Below are 19157 nucleotides of genomic sequence, written 5' to 3' on the forward strand. Positions count from 1 at the left end.
CATTGTTGTCTCTTTATCCCCGAGGGAATTTGTCTTTCGTTTTCTCTGAAATATATGGAAGTACGAGACATTTGCAGATGTCTTCCATTGCGAATGTTGAGTAAATAAATAAATACTCTTACTTGATCCAAGTTCCTTTTGGCAAACACACGTTTGTCCGATTCTAACAAGAATTTCATGTGACGAAAATGATTGAGTGCCAACACAAATTCACCTGATGCAGTAGATAATCAAATCAAATACACTGAGAAATAAGATTTAGTTTCAGCTTAATAAAAAAAAATTGACGTGAGAGTTTATCTGAGAATTCACTCAATACTGTGTTAGCACTGTGAACGAGAAAAATGTGTCCTCAAATAATGATGAAATAAACTAGGAGGAAAAAAAAAAAAGACAAGCTGTAAATATTAGATGACAATATGACCCTTAGAATTCAGAGTTATCGATAGACTGAGATGAGGGACCAGTGGCAGAATTAAGTTTGGGAACACCTGGTCACGTGCCCACCCCGCTTGGATAGATTAATGTGTAAATCTTGAAGCTATAATTAGAACTTGATAATGTGTACCCGCTGCACTCAAGCAAAATATTGATAGAAGCACTGAAAACAAAATTATATAATATTTTATGCATGTATTTAATGCTTATATTTGCCAAAGAAACTTCACCTACTACTTCTTTGTAAGCTACAGATGTTGGAAAGAATGTAGCAAACTTCGGAAATATAATCTCTCTCTCTCTCTCTCTCTCTCTCTCTGCGTGCCCTCGATTGTTTGTTTAAAGGGTCTCTTTGTGAAAAGTTATTTTTATCTCCCTTTTCTCTGTTACATTCTTGACTTATTACTTATTTGTTTGCAAAACCCTCATGTTTATTTTAAAGTCTGCCGTTCGCCAAAAGTAAGTTGATGTATTGTGGCATAATTAATCTCTTTCGTGCACTTAAGATCCAAATGTAAACCCGCTAATTACTCTCTCTCTCTCTCTCTCTCTCTCTCTCTCTCTCTCACTGATAGAAACAATAGATATACTCTACTTAGATTTTCAAAAGGCCTTTGACAAAGTTCCACACGAGAAACTAAACAAAAGTTTGAGCTTTAGGAATTGTAGGATAAACCGCAGACTGGATTGAAGACTGGCTAACTCATAGAAAACAGAGTCATAATAAATGGTGAAGAATCAGAATGGCCAGATGTGACAAGCGGAGCTATTCAAGATTCTGGCCCTCTCTAGTTTTTTATTTACATTAATGACATTGATGTAGGATTAACTAGTAGGATAGCCAAATTTGCAGATGACACCAAACTAGATGTAAATGCAACAGACGTAGATACAGTGGAAAGTTTAAGAAATGATCTAAGGAAAATAGGAGAGTGGTAAAAAATATGGCAAATACCTTTTATCCTGAATAAATGTAGTGTTACGAATTGGAAAAAACAACCCTCATGTCAACTACATGCTGCTAGAGAATGACATTGTAGAACAAGAAGAGGACCTTTGAGTTATTACCAAGGACTTAAAATCCACAAAACGGTACATAAATGCTGAAAAGAAGGCACAGAAACTAGTGGGATACATAAAGAGTCAGTTCAGATACAGATATAAGGCAACGGTGCTGCAGCTGTACACATCAATAGTAAGACCACATCTTGAATATGCAGTACAGTTTTGGTCACTAACATTAAGAAAGGACATAAGTAGACTAGAAGGGGTACAGGCAACAGCCACAAAGTTAATTTCATTCATCAGGCAAATAAGTTACCAAAGACGACTAGAGAGCCTGAACATGTATGACCTAGAAACACGACAATTGCGAGGACAACGAATAGAGGCATTCAAAATATTGAAAGGCAAAGCAAAAGCAGACTGTATCCTCTTCATATTAAAAGAAAACCAGACAAGAAATAATAGATGGAAACTAGAACTGAAGAGATACAACACATCGCATTGTGGGAACTTCTTAACATACAACACATGTAACACATGGAATAAACTGCCAACAGAAGTTGTAAACAGTTGCAGTGTAGAATAGTTCAAAAGAAAGCTAGGCAAAATCGTCAGAACACTGAATGAATTGTAAAACCTGCTCCTAAAGATAAGTGAGCACATGACGTCTCCTTGGATGGACTAAGTCTTTGAGACATCCTGATCCTTGTAACTCCTTGTAGTTCAGTAGTCAGTACATACAATATATATATATATATATATATATATATATATATATATATATTATATGTGTGTATACATATATGAATATTAATATATATGTACTGTGATATATATATATATATATATATATATATATATATATATATATATATATATGTATGTATGCATATATATATATATATATATATATGTATAGGCATATATATATGCGTATAATATATATATATCTATATATATGTTAAAATCCTAACTGCCGCACCCACCCCCCCCCCCACGAATTATTTCTAGATCCGCCACTGTGAGGGACTGACTTATTAGAAATAAAGAAAATATGGTAGCGTAGCAGAAAAGCTGCCATTTTATGAATGGCTTGATAGGAGATGAAGAAAGTAACCCTACCAGAGAGCGGCCGGAAATAAAGAACGTGAAAACAGAAAAGAAATTAGAGTAAGAAATAAGCAAAAAAAATTCGGCGCAGTCGAGCTTTCTGTACAGTGTGTAATTAAGGCCATCAAAAAAAAGATCTATCTTTCGTTGGTCTAGGAATAAAGCTGTATGAGCCGCAGCCCGTGAAACTTTGACCACGACCTGGTGGTGGCCTGTCCTATATACTTACCAGACACACGATTATGGCTAGCTTTAACCTTAAGTAAAATTTAAAAAAAAAACTGAGACTAGAAGGCTGCAATTTGGTATGTTTGATGTTTGGGGGGTGGGTGATCAACATACCAATTTGTAGCTCTCTAGCCTCAGTAAGTTTTAAGATCTGAGGGCGGACAGAAAAGTGCGGACAGACAGACAAAGCCGTCTCAAAAGTTTTCTTTGACAGAAAACTAAACAGGTGATTGTGATCTTCTTCTCCATTCCTCGCGCAGACACTGAAACAACGAAAATTTCCCTGAAAGTTTTTTTTATCACAAGATCATAAGAGCCTTGAACAACCATGTAACCCAGATAGTGAAGCAATAGCATGTGTAGGCTTACAGGAATAAAAAAGGTTAACAATTTAAGTTTAGAATCGTAATAACTTATACCTTCTTTTTTCTTCTTTATCTTCAGCTTTTCCCATCCTTATATGGGGTCGCTGTTTATTAGTCTTCTCCATCTTGCGCGATCATTCACTTTACCGTTTGTCGCTGTCAACTGTCACTTCATCTCATTTTTGGTCTGCCTCTCCTCCTTGTTCCAGGTACTTCCATGTTCATGGTTCTTTTACATACAAAATCCTTCTCTCCTCTCATAACATGCCCAAACCATTGCAATCGTCTCTGTTGCATCTTCTTTGATACTTCTGTAACTTTCACCGTCCCTTTTATGAAGTCACTCCACACATCCAACGTAACATTCCCATTTCTGCTACTTCCATCCTTCTCTCCTGTGCTTTCTTCATGGGCCATGTTTCATAACTATACAACAACGCAGGTCTGACAAGGCTCTTGTACATTTTTTCCTTCAGCTTTACACCAAATCTTTTGTCACATAGCAAACCTCATGCTTTCCTCCAATTGCACCAAGCTGATTGTATTCTGTGGTTCACTTCCTCCTCCATCCCTCCACAATCAGTGACACACGACCCAAGGTACTTGAAAGATATAGCTCTTTTTACTTCTTCCTGCTCTAAGTTGATGCTTCCCCCTTTGTCTGCTCACATATTTTTTTGAGACACATTTTTCCCTCACGCACCTCCAGACTTCTTGCCTAATGACTTAGGATATATCTACTTGGCCATTTCTACTACGGTAAATTGTTGACTGTAGCTTATCAGCAGCTCGGTGAATATCTGGAAAGGTGTGATATTTCGCCAGAAAATCATTCAGGTATTACACAACATCTGTCGACTGGAATATTCTCTGTGACCACCTGCGTTGTTTGATACAGTAAACAAGTTTGTAGCAATAGGACATAAAATAAAAATGAACTGGAATAGTTTATAACTATCTAACTAAAAGAACTTTTTCAAGTCAGTGGAATGTCCTAGGACAGAGATATGATGTTTATACTACTAAATGACAATGGATTATGATGGAAAGATGAGGTAAAGTACGAATTTTTAGTTCAACCTAGTTCAGGGCAGTATCGAAGGCGAGATAACCAGATTAAGGAACATAATGAAGGACTTGGAAAATTGGAGAAACAATAAAAAGACTGAGAATAAATGAAGATAAAACATAATGAATTAACTGGGCCAATAAGAAACCTAAAATAGAATTAAAACAGTAAAAAGGACAAAAGGCAAATCGTAAAGCCCATGATCAAAGTACTAACGGAAGAACACTTAATTAGGGTAGATCATATATAGACTATTATAGTGAAATTAGGATGCTATCGTCTGAGACATATGGCCTTCATAAAGAAATGCTTAAATACGAATAATATAGATGTTTGTGAATATATATCGCAACACTAGACTCATTTAAATAACTTCTATAATTGTTTACCAAACTATTTACGGAAGAAGTAAAGGAATATTTAGTATTCTGACTTTCTGACTATATTTTAAAGCAAGAATGGGATGTACGAGTAGAATAAATTATGGGCGTATTCTGTGATAAAGAATGAAAAACAAAAAGGTAAAGGACCAAAAGCATGAATAAACAAAAGATCGTGGACAAATAGAGTTTAATGGAGGAAAGATGTAATAAAGGAATTGGAAAAAACAGCGCCCAAACTATTCGGTAAGTTGCCGAGGAGCAAAAAAGATGTGAGAACTTAAATTACAACTGAAAAATAAATATGATCTGCCAGATGGGCTAAGTGAGGCCTAACAGGAAGGTTAAAATAAATAAATGAATAAAATAGAATAAAATAAAACTTGCAATAACGATGTTTGAACACCGGTAAGGCCTCGATGTTCTGAGGCGGACAAACCTGCCTGAAGGGCTAAGTACTCTGAGGACTGGACTGAGACAAGGAGAAACTCGAACTAACTTTATTGTTGTTGTTGTTGTTTTTTAATAAGCTGACCTTGTGTCAGGCTGCGCGGACGGAGACATAACGTCCGTCACGCACACACATACAAAAGGGACGGAGCCCCTACTGGATTGTGCTTTCTCGCACCTATAAATATACATAGAACTGAGCGTGGAAAATACATTTTTTTTCGTGATATATATATCGACGGAAAGACCTACTCTACATTTTGATATATGATAAAAGGATATATGCAAAAGAAGGACGGACACTTCAGTTAAAATGTCCTTACAGTACCAGCCCTTGCACAACGATAACAGGAGTAATAGTCGACGAGATTTTTACCAATTTATTACAAAAATAAAGCTTTATAAATTAAAAATATGACACAATACTGACACATGAATAACGGGGACATATTACCCCTAAACTAATGCAAAAAAACAAAAAAACTCAGTTGTCATATGACCACTTAAAAGTAAGAAAAATCACTCAAAATGTAGTAATAATTTGGTAAATCAACGAGGGACACATTCCCAAAATTTCATTAAACAATGATTATCACAATTGTAGAACACGAGCCCAACGATGGCTAAAATAAAGAACGATTACTTCCAGATTTCGTGGTAACGTGGCGTCGCTCGCAACTTCCCCTCATGCTCGTGTTCACACACTCATGCAGCCCCTACCCTGCCCGTGAGATTTCGACTTGGATAGGTCTGATAGAAGAAAGAGGACGATTGGCTGCTTGCAGGCGCTTGTTATACCCGGACGGGCTAGCCAGTTTCAAGCAATTTTAGTTCTTTAAAAAGGACGCATTTTCTACTCTCATGTGTAATTTACGTTATCACAACAAATGTGTCATTACTCCATAGGGGGAGGGGCGAAGCGAGGAACAATTAGATAAAAGATGTCATAAAAGAACCATTCTGCTTGCGCCGCCAGATCGTCGCATACGTGGCAGTTCGCCTACCAAGGAATGTTTTGCCTACCAACAAAAGACAGGAAGGGGTTACCTAAGTGGGCGAGCGGGATACATCACGAAAAACTTGTGCACGAGTTTTTCTCGACAATATTTGCATTGCAAATGGTCACATGAACTTTTTTTTTTTTTAATACTTTGCCATTCTTCATTTGCAAAATGATCTAACCTAATTTGCCAGCAGAGTATGAACTGGTACGTACCATCATCATGGCTAAGGAACTCTTACTTTTTTCCACATTTAAAATATCAGTGATTTTGTTTGACATTTTTTTATTCATTTAATTAGTATTGATTATTTATTTAATTTTTTATTACATTAATAGCATTTTGATTTTGTTATTTTATTTATACAGTCTCCCATTTTTCTCATTATGCTTTTCTTTTCATTTGTGATATTCATATTCATCGTATTTATATTTACTGATTTTCTTTTACTGATTTTTCAGCTTATTTCATTTAAATATATTTTCTTATCTTTTCATTTATTCTATTTATTGATTTCATTGTGTTATATATACTTTATATGATGCATTAGTACATTTAACTCTATAATATTTTATTGATTTTAACTATATTAATTTATTAAGGTAGTATTTATTTTCTTACATTTTGTTTCTTCTATTTACCTAAAAAAACACATAATGCATGTGTTTATTATTTACTCAATTATGTATTTATTCTATTTACTGAATCTGTTTTTCTTTGTTTATTTTTCTATCATGCTATTTTTTTCTTATTCGCCTGTCGTTCATTCATTTGATTTATTTCTTATTCACCCGGTTCATTCATTTTGGCTAATTCTTGTACTGGTTTTTCTTGATGTTAGTTATTTTTATCCTGTATATTTCATCTCATTTATTTCGTTTTTACCTTATTTTATATTTTATAAATATGGTTTTACTTTACTTACCTATTGATTTTCTTTGATCTTTGTATTTTCTTAAACTTATAATACTTATGCTACGTTTGATAATCTGCTTATTTATTTATTTGTATGTATTTTATTCCATATTTTCTAATATATATATATATATATATATAATATATATATATATATATAGATATATTATTTCAGTCTTTACTTTAGATTTTCAACTTTTCCTCTTTTTTATCTTTTCACTTATAAATTAACTTTTATCTATTATGTGTAAATTTTTTATCAATTTGATTTGTTTTCTTCATTCTTTGCCTTATTTTGTTCTATCTTTTATATATTTTATTTTTGTAGTAATTTGCCGTATTTATTTATAATTGCTATATTCATTTGTATTATTTTATATATTAATCTTATTTCATTGTTTGTTTTATTATTCTTAGTCATGTGAGTAATTTAAATAGGATTAATCTCTTTTTAGTACGTGTCATAGTTATTTGCATGCCACTCAACACGCTTAATTATCTTATGTTATTTTATTATTTATTATTACTGACATAGATAAATGAAAACTGTAAGTATAACAAATGTTTTAGATTCAAATACGAGTCGAATAAGAATGACATTTGAATGCTTAAGACGAAGCTAAAATGTTGAAAAATGCATTTAAACTGGAAATATCCTGTGGGCCAAATCCAGCCGGCCATCTCACAGTTGTTATCCAGTTAAGGTGATCAGCGATCCTTGGAAAAGTTCGTATCCTCCGCAAAGCCTTTGGTTTCGTTTGAGTTTGGTAAAACAACTGTGCTGTAGGAGTGTGGGTATGTATTCGAGAATAATTATTGCTTATGTAATTTTTCATGGTAACGACGGTGTTTTTATTTGGAAGAATATATGCTTATGAACAACTTCTCAAACTTAAATATACTTCAAGTCGATTAAAAACAAGTTTGCGTCACTTGTGTGATGACTTGTGGATGATGTTTTGCATCTACTGTCATCACAAATATTTCATGGTGGATTATTTATTAAGCAATAAGCAGAAACAAGTCCCAAAACATTAAATAGTTTGAAAATTCTGACTGTATTTCCTTCGTAGTAAGAAATGCATTTTTTATTGTATTAGTTGTATCCCATTATTCCTGCAGTAAAATAAGAAACCTTGTTAAAGTAATGTTATATTATCTTCGTTCTATTTTCTTTAAACTTCCAGACCAAGGCAGCCCTGAGAACGATCTGAGGTCAAGACACTGCGTAGCTGCCGAGTCCGCTCTCTCCAAAAGGAATTGCTGACCCCCGGAAAAGGTAGTTCTTAAAAATACCATTTAACAGTAACAATAACATGCCAATTTTAAAAATTTCAACATTTAGTACTAGTTTATGTTCTCAGGTTTTGACATCAGATTTTTAAGGTAGGCTATAGGAATTCCTCTCATTATTAGTACAGTTTTGTACATTGATACAGAGAACTGCAATGACTGATAATTATGAATTTTTTTTACTGATTTTTAAAATAATCTTATTCTTTTACTTTAGTTTATAATTTTTGAAGGATCGTTATTTTAGGGAATAGTGCCATTAAGGCTCAAAAGTAAGATTTAATCAATAATTATCAGGCCCGTACTAATGTATGGGGCAAAAACTTGGGCAGTTAGAAGGAAGAGAAGGGATTGTTGAAGCACGTCTGAGCCATATAATAAGAAGAGAGGAGGTGGAACCAATCAAGAAAGCTAAGAAGATGCCAGTGATGGGGAGAAGTGGTGTGCATGTTACGGGGTGTCTGTGGATCACATGGAATAAGTCTGATGGATGGATGTGGTGAGGAGGGAAAAATGGGAGAGGTGGGAGTTGAAAATGTTGGGAAACAAATAGTTGACTCGAGCGGCCGACCCTGCTATACAGTGGGATTAATAAGGTCGAAAGAAGATTGTTTTAGCGAATCGTGCCACTGTATTAGGATTTTAATATAATAAGTTGAAATGTAAACAAAGAGCTATACAATGATATGTATAAATATTGTAAAATCTAAAAAATAAGGAAATAAAAATGTAAAAGACAATCTTGTAAATATAGGTATTCGATTTAACATATAATAACGAATCGAAAAATGGGCAAACTTTTCCCCACAATGTTGAAATAAAGGATACTGTGCCTTCAAAATGCTAAAAAGCGACAACTGGAGTAAGCTAACAATCCCAGTGGCACGCCTTCAAATTGCGGAATTTTTTTTATGGAAAATTCTTAGCTTACTCGTTAAACCCATTCCTTGCTCTCAATAGATAACATAATTTGTCGTTTTCTTTATACAAACTAGTATATCTTTTAAGCTCTGCCGATTAGGAGTTCCATAGTTTCATGGACATTCGACTTTGTCCAAATGTCAAAGTCAAAGATGACGTCACTGTGAAAACAAAACATTCTCTTAGTGACTGGTGATTGACAATGGACGAAATTATAGCAGGTATAACCTTGTTTACCACGTTTTCACTATTTTGATGTAATGGTAAGTTCATTGAGTAGTATACGTGTACCAGCAATAGAACTTGCTCGTCCCAAAAGTGAAATAGCCTACTGTACACTACTTACTTAGGCTAGGCAAAGGAAGATCTTCGCGGAAAAAAGGTCTCTGTTTGAAGATATAGGCTAACTGCTACCAATTTTGCAGAGGCTGCTTCGAAACTGGAATGTCATGAAATATAAAAGCATGATGTCAAGCATACTAACAGCAAATGAACTTGGGTTAACATAGTTTGTTGTTGAGTACCCCTAGTACCTAGCTACAGCCTGGGCACAGGGCTAGGTACCTAGGCGCCTCTCCTTTATCTGAAGTTTTCGTTGTTAAGGATAGCCAACGTTTTTTTATTTTTTTTTTTTTTTATTACCAAGGATATTGTTTGATTCCTAACCAAATGTGTGAACTACGTAGGTATACCCATACCCTAGGCTATACTAGTATCTGACTGATTCCTACCTTCTGTTTTATGCATTTGTTATCATTATTGTTGTTGTAACCCCCATTTTTTTTTTCTTTCAACAAAGGCTAGTGCAGTGGGTAAAACTGGAAATGACTTGGCACCACGCCCTCTATTTTGTAATTAGGCTATCATTTTATGTGTAATATTGGTACCATGTTTAGTACCAGGCCCTTGGGATGAACGTTAAAACATAAATAAATGACAATAACTATTTTAACTTTATAAAAAGACAAATTTAGACTAGATTATTATTATTCATTAGATGAAATATAATAAAAGACAAACATGGGCTAAATTGTTTATTATTATTATTATTATTGTTATTATTTATTGTTATTATTAATATAATTGATATTATTATTATTATTTAGATGAAACTTATTTGTATGGAACAAGCCACACCGGCCATTGACTGGAAATTCAAGCTTCCAGAGAATATTGTTTTCATTAGGAAGTAAGAAGAAATTAATGGAAATACAGAAAGAAGATAAAAAAAGTAGTAAAATGAAAGAAGAATAGTATCATGGTAGTAATGCATTGCATTTCTGCTTGAACTAATAGCATTCTAAAGGAAAACATTAAGAAAAGGCAATAATATCCCAGTCGGCAGTGGGTGGAAACCAGGGCATAGTAGGATTCTTTAGTTTTACTATTCAGTGTACCAGGCAAAACTGAAGGAAATGCTTAATCAGAGCATCATTAGTAAAAACAATGTTTCATTTGGAAGCTCATTGTAGCCCATTGAATATTAAAGTCATTCCCATGGTAAATATTCCAGTAGAATAGGTAGATCTCATAAATTAACATCACCAGAGGGGTACCTAAAACAAAAGGTAACAAGAATCGTTTAATTTACATACGTTTTTAATCTGCATTCATATACGTATTTAAACTTAATGCAGCCCTCTAAGTCTAATTACTGGGAAGTGTGTCTAGATGAGGTATAAACTGTAATGAAATTACAGTTTGCTGGATATGTTTGGCATAAAGATTTTATTTAATTTTCCTTCTCTATAAAAAGGGTTGGGTTCATGTAGAGCATTATTATCCAGGATTAAATTGTGATATTGCTGCTGGTCAGCATATATTTTCTGCACAAACAAGACAAGGACAGGAGCCTCCTGATTCTTCCTTGAGTGAGTTTATGGACAAACTCTGTCTTTCGAGGGCAACCTCTTCATCAGAATGTTGGGGTGTTCAGGAAGATACAGCCGTAATTTGCCTTCACATCATTAGCATAACGAAGTATATTTCCAGTGAGCAGTGGGAACCTAACCAATAAGTTATTTAAGATGATCTTGACAACTAAGGAACAAATAGTTTTTAGATAGTTTCTATTTAGTGTCATTGACAAACCAAGGAGAGTTCTCTTAATCCCACCTCTGCTATCCCTGCTTAGTCCCTAGTGCCAAAGGAGAAGTGCTGGATTGCTGACTGGTGAGTTGGTGGTAATCTGTAACTTGCCTACCTACTGCCAATGAATTACCTTGATACCAAATCCATTTCCAGCTGGCACCTGAGAATACTCTTACATAAGATGTGCTTATTTATTTACGAAGAATGTAATTTATGAAAAAAGAAATGTATTCTAAAGACAGTAAGAGCTCAAAAATATTTTTAAACATAAAAATAGTGGTTATAAGCCTATTACATTTATCATAATATTTAATTTGCTTAAATTGAAGTTAGATTAAATAACAAGAAACATGACCATTATAATTATTATTAACTTATAGCACAGTAGCCTGACAGTGCCTTGTCTAAGTAGTTTGACATTGCCTTCTCTAAGGGAATTGGGATAGTGTGTCCAAAATGAGTGCCAGACACTTGAGTCACAGTCCAAAATGTTGTGTCATCCATACCATCCTCATGTCCAGAAAATGAAGCTACTGTAGGGTCATCCTAGTTGGCACAGTTTCTGTTTCTGGGCATGTGGTGACTCGGAACCCAGGACTCATAGTTCCTTCAGCCTGTGACTCAGAGCCCAGTACTCATTTTAGACTAGTATAGTAATCCTAGAGACAAGTCATTGTCAGGCTACTGTTACCCCCTCATTGTGAGTAGAGGATCCACTCAGGCTGTCTTGGGTTCTGCCAGACCTTACAATCCTTGGCTGTGGAGCCATTCAGGCAGAGTTGGAATTGCATTTTTTAAAATCACTGAACTAATTTGAGGCACATGAGTGCATGCTGCCTGTTCTGAGCAGAGTGGCACCAAGCATTTCATGGATCTTGTCAACCCTGGGACTTGCAATCTTTGGCATGTCCGAGGTCATGAACAATCAGGGCTAGTGCCCAACACAGGTGTATGACCATGCTCGCAAAACATATACATACTAAGATGGACATTGGAGGCTGTTGCTGAAAATTATTTCAATTTTGCCTGATAGCTAAGTGTAGCATTCTGGCCACAGTTTAGCAAACCTCTAGGTGGTTCAGACTTGAGGAAAGAAAATAAATTATCATTTTTGGAGATTGCTCTCCATTCAACATCCAAAACGATTCAATTTCAGATATACCAGTAGAATTCACAGTTCTTGGCTGTTGATTGATGCGGGTGTGGGTGATGATGGCCAAAGGAGCCACAGAGGAGGTTAGAGATGCCACTCATGGCTTATAAACCAAATTAATTTGGTGTGCTACCTTGATGGCCATGAGTTCGATTCTTAGGCATTCCATTGAGGGGTGTGAGATGTGTATTTCTGGTGATAGAAGTTGTCTCTCGATGTTATTCGGAAGTCACATAAAGCCGTTGATCCCGTTGCTGAATAACCACTGGTTCTATGCAGTGTAAAAACACCATTCAAACAAACAAACAAACAAATTTATTTTTAATGCCCAAGACTTGTGACGTGTTTTAGAACATTCATCAAATGTACTTACACCAGACCATTCTGGATGACGTCAGTTGCTTCGCTCCACTATTTCATTTAAAATAATGCATGATTGTATCAGTGGGAATATCTCTTGTTCTCTTGTTAGGGAAGGATTTTTCAATCCAGGGCCTTTAGTTTTGTACTGGAGGCAAGCCCTCGAGTATTTATGCCAAGTACTAACCCAAGTGGTGGTTTTGTCCCACAAGAGGGACCATCTGTTTGTGATAGTACAATGTCTGCTTGGTTGTGGTGGTACGGTAAATCCCCCATATTCACACACTCCTGATTCACAGACTCATGTGCTTGCAGATTTCTCTCTGGAACATATACTTCATTATTTGCAGAAAATATTCTTATTTGCTGTACTTTTCTATGAGAAATATCCTCAGTCCCTTTTTTTATCAGTTTCATCACAGAATGCACTTTTTGTGAAAAAACATAAACCTGGTATAAACTTTTTTTAGTGAATTTTTCTTGAGTTTTAACTAAAAATTAGGCAGCTTTAAGTGTGTTTAATAGGGGTTTCAACTATTTGCAGATTCTAGCTATTTGGGGGGTGTGGTATGCATCCCCTGCGAATATGTACATGGGAAGCACTGTATTAGCTGCATCTAAGAATCTCATCAAACTTTAATTATCTGGACCTGATCATCAACTGGGACAAATCAGACTGAGCCCAGCAAAAGTAAGTCACTCAACTATCTGGGCAAGGAAATGGACATCACCTTTTTTTCAACTTTTCTAACCTGGGAAAAGATTTTCAGGGTGTGAGTGCTATTCCAGGATTTGTTCAGTCTCTTGCAGCTAATGCAGGCGGATGTCTTTATGGTTTCAGATATAGAGAAGATGTTCACCATTTTGCTATCCTGTCAGTCTGCCAGTGGTGATCAGTCAGTATGCCTGGTTAGACCTCATGATGAAAGATTACCAAAATTTAACACAGTGGTGGTGTAACCTCATCATCCTTCAGAACTAAGGGAAGTTCACAGACACCAGTTTTTGTATATGAGATTTACCCAGTACTAATCATATAACAATTAGTTTCCATGGACGGCAGCCTAATTCAAATTTCGTGGATAGTGCTTTGATTGCTCAGTGTGTTGGAACTAGGTATATAGTGCCATCCCCCAATGGCAATACTAAGAATAACTTAGCAAAGCACCTCATTCTGTTTCCTGCTAGTGCTTAACTAAACATCAAGCGCTTACAGCAGCTTGTTCTTATTTTCCAGTTATGTCACCAGATTTCGGTAGTGTTACACCACCACCAGAATGCATTTGTAGCCTTCAAGTAGGATGAGTCTTGTTCTTTGTTTAGTTCAGATTATCATCAAGCCGGATACTGTGGACCCTCACATTCGCATTCTCTGGATTCGCGGACTCACACATTCGTAGATTTCTCTCTGGAACATTCCCCACATTATTCGTGGAAAATTCGCCTATTCGTGGTATTTTTCTATGAGAAATTTCCACAAATTCCTGCATTTTATTGCAGTGTCTTACTGAACAATTATACAGCTGTAGCTTCCCTATGAATGGCAGACAATAGATTCAAAACTTCTGTGGTGGCACCGCCATCGCTGATGTAGGTGACGTCATCTCCCTCCACTCGAGGGAGCTACAGGTACAACTGCCCAGGTAACACCAATTTGTTCTCTGCTGGCTTCTGGTGAACATCAGTGCAGACTTTTACTTCATTTGTTGGGAAGTATATCTCTCCAATATTGGTGAAGTATTCAACTCCGTGTTTGTATGATTGAAGCTGAATTTCTTTTCTGCAATTTTGTGGTCTTACCATCATGTCAGACTCTAGTCCTTCAGTAGTTAGGTTTTGCACCAGAGGGTGCAAAACTAGGTTAGTTAAATTAATTCATGATTCGCATACTAAGTACATTAAGTGTAGGGGTTGTGAGTGCTCTAGAGAATCTACTTGTGATGAATGCAAGGATTGGAGTGAACAACAGTGGAAAGTTTTTGTTTTCATACATTCAACTTCCCTGTCAGATATATACTTAGCTATAGACTCCGTCGTCCCCGACAGAAATTCAAATTTCGCGCCACTCGCTACAGGTAGGTCAGGTGATCTACCGCCCTGCCCTGGGTGGCAGGACTAGGAACCATTCCCATTTTCTATCAGATTTTCTCTGTCGCCGGTGGTATCAACATTGTTGTTACTTCCTCCTTACTAGAATTCTTGTTTCAAAGCAATTGATCTTCTTTCGGCTGATTATTTTGGTGACGTACCTGGATCGTTGTTTTGACATTCACTACCGTGGACTGGATTTGGATTTGCTTTTGATTTTTCTGAAGAATGTCTGATTCGAGTGTTGGTGTGAGAGTTTGTGTGAATGTAGGCGGCAAGGTGAGGATACCGAAGGCTTCGGTTGATCCTCACACTGTATGCCGACGATGTATAGGGGCTGATTGTTCTTTAGCTAACACCTGTAATGAGTGTGAAAGGTTGAGTGCTGAAGAATGGAAGACTCTAACTTCTTACTTGAAGAAGTTAGAGAGGGACAGAGTAAGAAGGGCTGCATCTAAGGGTGTAAGTAGTTCAAAGCCTTTTTCTGATTCTGTTTTGTTTGAACATCATAATACTGATTCTCCCTCTGTATCAGGGCCTTCACAGGTGGATAACCCTTCAGATTCGGCTTCAGAGATCGCTGATCTGAAGGCTACCCTTGGATGCAATCCAAAATGGCGGCTTTGGAAGGTAAGACCAGTGATTGTGATATATTTAGTGAAGTGAGTGCCCCCAGTGTTGTGGAGAGGGCATCTGACCGGCTCTGCGACGCTCCCAGGCCTAGACCTCTTCCAAGCTCCCTGGCCCAGAGGAGAAGGAAAGTCGAAAGCCTAACGGAGGTTGTGGAGAATCCCCACCGGTCAGGCGTCCCTTCAGCAAGCTCTGTAGCGCCACAGACTGCTAAGGACCGCTTTCGAAAAAGCGTCCTCCGAGAGTGCTTCTCGTCATCAGGATCCCCCTCACCTAAACGAGGGTGGAAGGATTCGGACCTTTCCAGGCCCCTGAAGGGGAACTGGAGAGAGCCTTCTTTTGACTCTAGCCCCGAGCGTTTCTCGGAAGAAGAAGCTCCCTCAGTGATCAAGAAGGCCAGGAACGAGTTGGCTTCTCCCTGTTCCGACAGAGTTTGTCTAACTCCTTCTAGATCTCCCTCTCCTCCGGTTGAAGTAGACATGGGAGAGGCTACTAAGAAGATCCTGCTTGCCGTTCAGGAACAGTTAGCTTCCTTGGTAGGAGTTCTTTCTAAAGATCCTCCTCGCAGGAAGGACGTCAGTCTTCCTGTTAAAAGGACTAATCTTTGATCTCCTGCCAGGCATGTGGCGCCAGCCAAAACCGAGGAACCTGCCAGGCGCGAGGCGTCAGCCAGGCACGAAGCGCCAGCCAGGCGCGAGGAGTCAGCCAGGCACGAGGCGTCAGCCAGGCGTGAGGCGTCAGCCAGGCGCGAGGAGCCAGTCAGGTGCAAGGAGTCTTTCAGGCGCGAGACGTCAGCCAGGCGTGAGGCGCCAACCGTACTCGAGGAGCGAGCCAGGCTCTTTGAACCTAGACAAGGTTTGTCTGGATGGGGTCTTGGTAAATCGTTTAGCCCCTCTCCGGTTAGGAGTGTTTCGCCTTCAGAGAGAGACGTTAGGGAAGTGCCTTTGGATGATAAGGTTGGTTCTCCTTCTGATCCTTTCGAGCAAGAGGAAGGTTCAGAAGACGAGGCTCCCAATAGAGAAGGACTGTCTAATTATAAAGTGCTGACAGCTCTCCTGTTGCAAGAATATGGAGATTCTTTAACCCCTGCCGCTCCTCCTTCTCCGCACTTGCTCTTTTCGAATTCGAAGGCGCTGAAGTCTTCTTCCTTCTTCAAGATTAGGCCAGCCATCTCTATGAAGAGAGCTCTACAGTCCCTCGATTCATGGATGAAGACTAAGAAAGATCTGGTGAGAACTGTGTTTTGTATGCCTCCTGCTAGACTTACAGGCAGAAGGGGCATTTGGTACGAAACAGGAGAGAATATGGGACTCTCTCTTCCTGCCTCGGCAGAAGCAGACTTCTCGAACCTTGTTGATGCTTCGAGAAGACATGGCCTGAACTCGGCTCGTGTGACATGGGGCCTTTCAGAATTGGATCATCTCCTCAAGGGACTCTTCCATGTATTGGAAGTGTTCAATTTCCTGGATTGGTCCCTTGGGATGATGGCCAAAAAGACCCATGACACAGAGGGCCTCAACCCTGAAGTTCTCCTTTGTATCTTGTCTTGCATTGACAAGGCGGTTCAGGATGGTTCGGGAGAAGTCTCCTCTCTCTTTGGAGCGGGACTCTTAAAGAAGAGAGCTGTGTTCAGTTCTTTTCTGACAAAATCCGTGTCTCACTCTCAGAAAGCAGCCTTGCTGTTCGCTCCTATGTCAGACTTTTTGTTCCCTTCTCAGTTAGTGAAGGACATTTCGCATTCATTAACTGAGAAGGCGACCCAGGACCTTCTTCAGTCTTCTAGGAAGAATAGGCCTGTTGCAGTGACAGATAAGAAAGTGGCTGCTACGTCTCAACAGTCCTTTTGAGGAGGGCCCCCTTCTAGAGCTCCCTCGAAAAGGAAAACGACTGAAAAGAGAGGAAGAGCTTCCTTCCTACCCTTTAAAAGGGGGAAGTGATATGGGAAATCTCCAAGCACCAGTAGGTGCCAGGCTCCAGGGATTTGCGGAAGCCTGGGCACTTATAGAAGCCGACACCTGGTCTCTTTCAGTGATCAAGAAGGGCTATTTCATCCCCTTCGAGGACAGTCTCCCCCTGACTTCAACTCCGCGGGAACTGTCCGCCAGATACAAGGACCCTGTTCTGAGGGATACTCTTCTGCTAATGGTGGATCAGATGTGGGACAAAAGAGCTATAGAGCTAGTACTGGATCAAAACTCCCTGGGGTTTTACAATCGCCTTTTTCTTGTCGCAAAGGCTTCGGGGGGCTGGAGACCAGTACTAGACGTAAGCTCTGAACAAATTTGTTCGGAAGGAGAAGTTCAGTATGAAGACTTCTGCGACAGTCCTTGCGGCTCTTCGCCAAGGGGATTGGATGGTATCACTAGATCTCCAGGATGCCCATTTCCACGTCCCGATTCATCCTTCGTCAAAGAAGTACCTCCGTTTTATGATGGAGGGAAGGATTATCAGTTCAGAGCCTTGTGTTTGGGCCTGTCCACAGCTCCTCAAGTATTCATGAGCTTGATGAGAAATGTGGCGAGATGGGTTCACCTAAAGGGTGTCAATATCTCTCTATACCTGGACGACTGGCTCATCAGAGCCAGGTCAGAGAGACGGTGTTTGGAGGACCTTACTTTGACCCTAGACCTGATAAAGTCTTTGGGATTACTCGTAAACCTCGAGAAGTCGCAACTGATCCCCAGCCAGAACATAGTCTATCTGGGGATTCAGATGGATTCTCGGGGTTTTCGAGTATTTCCTTCTCAAGAGAGACTCATAAGAGGCTTCGAAAAAGTCTCTCTCTTCTTAGGGAAAGAACACAGTTCCGCGAGGGAATGGTTGAGAATCTAGGGACCCTTTCCTTGCTCGAACAGTTCTTTCCTCTAGGAAGACTTCATCTTTGTCTTCTTCAGTTCTTTCTCAAGAGAACTTGGAACTGGAAGACAGGACTTCTCTCGGACTTGTTTCCCATTCCGTTAGAGATAAAACAGCACTTGGAATGGTGGTTGCCCCCTTTACAAGAAAACAGAGGGATATCCCTGGAGATTCGGAACCCAAGCCTAGTGTTGTTTTCCGACGCGTCGGAGACGGGTTGGGGAGCAACCTTGGGGCCGAAAGAGGTGTCTGGCACCTGGAGTACAGATCAGGTGTCCTGGCACATAAATTGCAATGAGCTGTTAGCCGTTCACCTAGCTCTAAAGAGCTTCGAGCCTTTAGTCACAAACGGTGTAGTCCAGGTAAACTCGGACAACACCACTGCTCTAGCATACATAAGGAAACAAGGAGGGACGCACTCGTTCTTCCTATACGAGCTCGCAAGAGACCTACTCGTTTGGGCGAGTCAAAGGAACATCTCCCTCTTGACAAGATTTGTTCAGGGACAGAGGAACGTGAGAGCGGACAGGCTGAGCAGGAGGAACCAGGTCCTTCACACAGAATGGACCCTCCACTCAGAAGTGTGTCAGAGTCTCTGGTCTCTTTGGGGGAAACCTCATGTAGACCTGTTCGCCACGTTCCTCTCCAAGAGATTGGAAGTCTTTTGCTCGGTGGTAGAAGACCCCAGAGCATTAGCAGTAGACGCCTTCCTTCTAGACTGGTCCAACGTAGAGGTTTACGCATTTCCCCCATTCAAGATTCTGGGACAAGTGCTCAAGAAGTTTGTGGCCTTGAAGGGGACAA

At 38.8% G+C, this 19157-nt stretch overlaps 1 protein-coding gene across 7 annotated transcripts in view; it reads left to right on the forward strand.

The window, feature by feature from the left end:
- The first annotated feature begins 7739 nt into the window (after positions 1–7739).
- LOC135210991 (cysteine protease ATG4B-like) overlaps positions 7740–19157 on the forward strand; it is a 196565-nt gene continuing 185147 nt past the window's right edge. The window contains exons 1-2 of one of the 7 annotated variants that reach the window (XM_064243997.1): positions 7740–7756; positions 8149–8240. Coding sequence is in view for 2 of the 7 variants with exons in the window: in XM_064243996.1 (XP_064100066.1) it covers positions 9378–9396 (19 nt within the window). In the remaining 5 variants the exon portion in view is untranslated. Of the gene's footprint in view, positions 7757–8142; positions 8241–9240; positions 9439–13451; positions 13471–19157 lie in introns of those variants that run through there. The other 6 variants (XM_064243994.1, XM_064243996.1, XM_064243993.1 and 3 more) reach the window with 6 other exon arrangements.

Source organism: Macrobrachium nipponense, chromosome 4 (genome assembly GCF_015104395.2).
Source record: "Macrobrachium nipponense isolate FS-2020 chromosome 4, ASM1510439v2, whole genome shotgun sequence".
Classification (NCBI taxonomy): Eukaryota; Metazoa; Arthropoda; class Malacostraca; order Decapoda; family Palaemonidae; genus Macrobrachium; species Macrobrachium nipponense.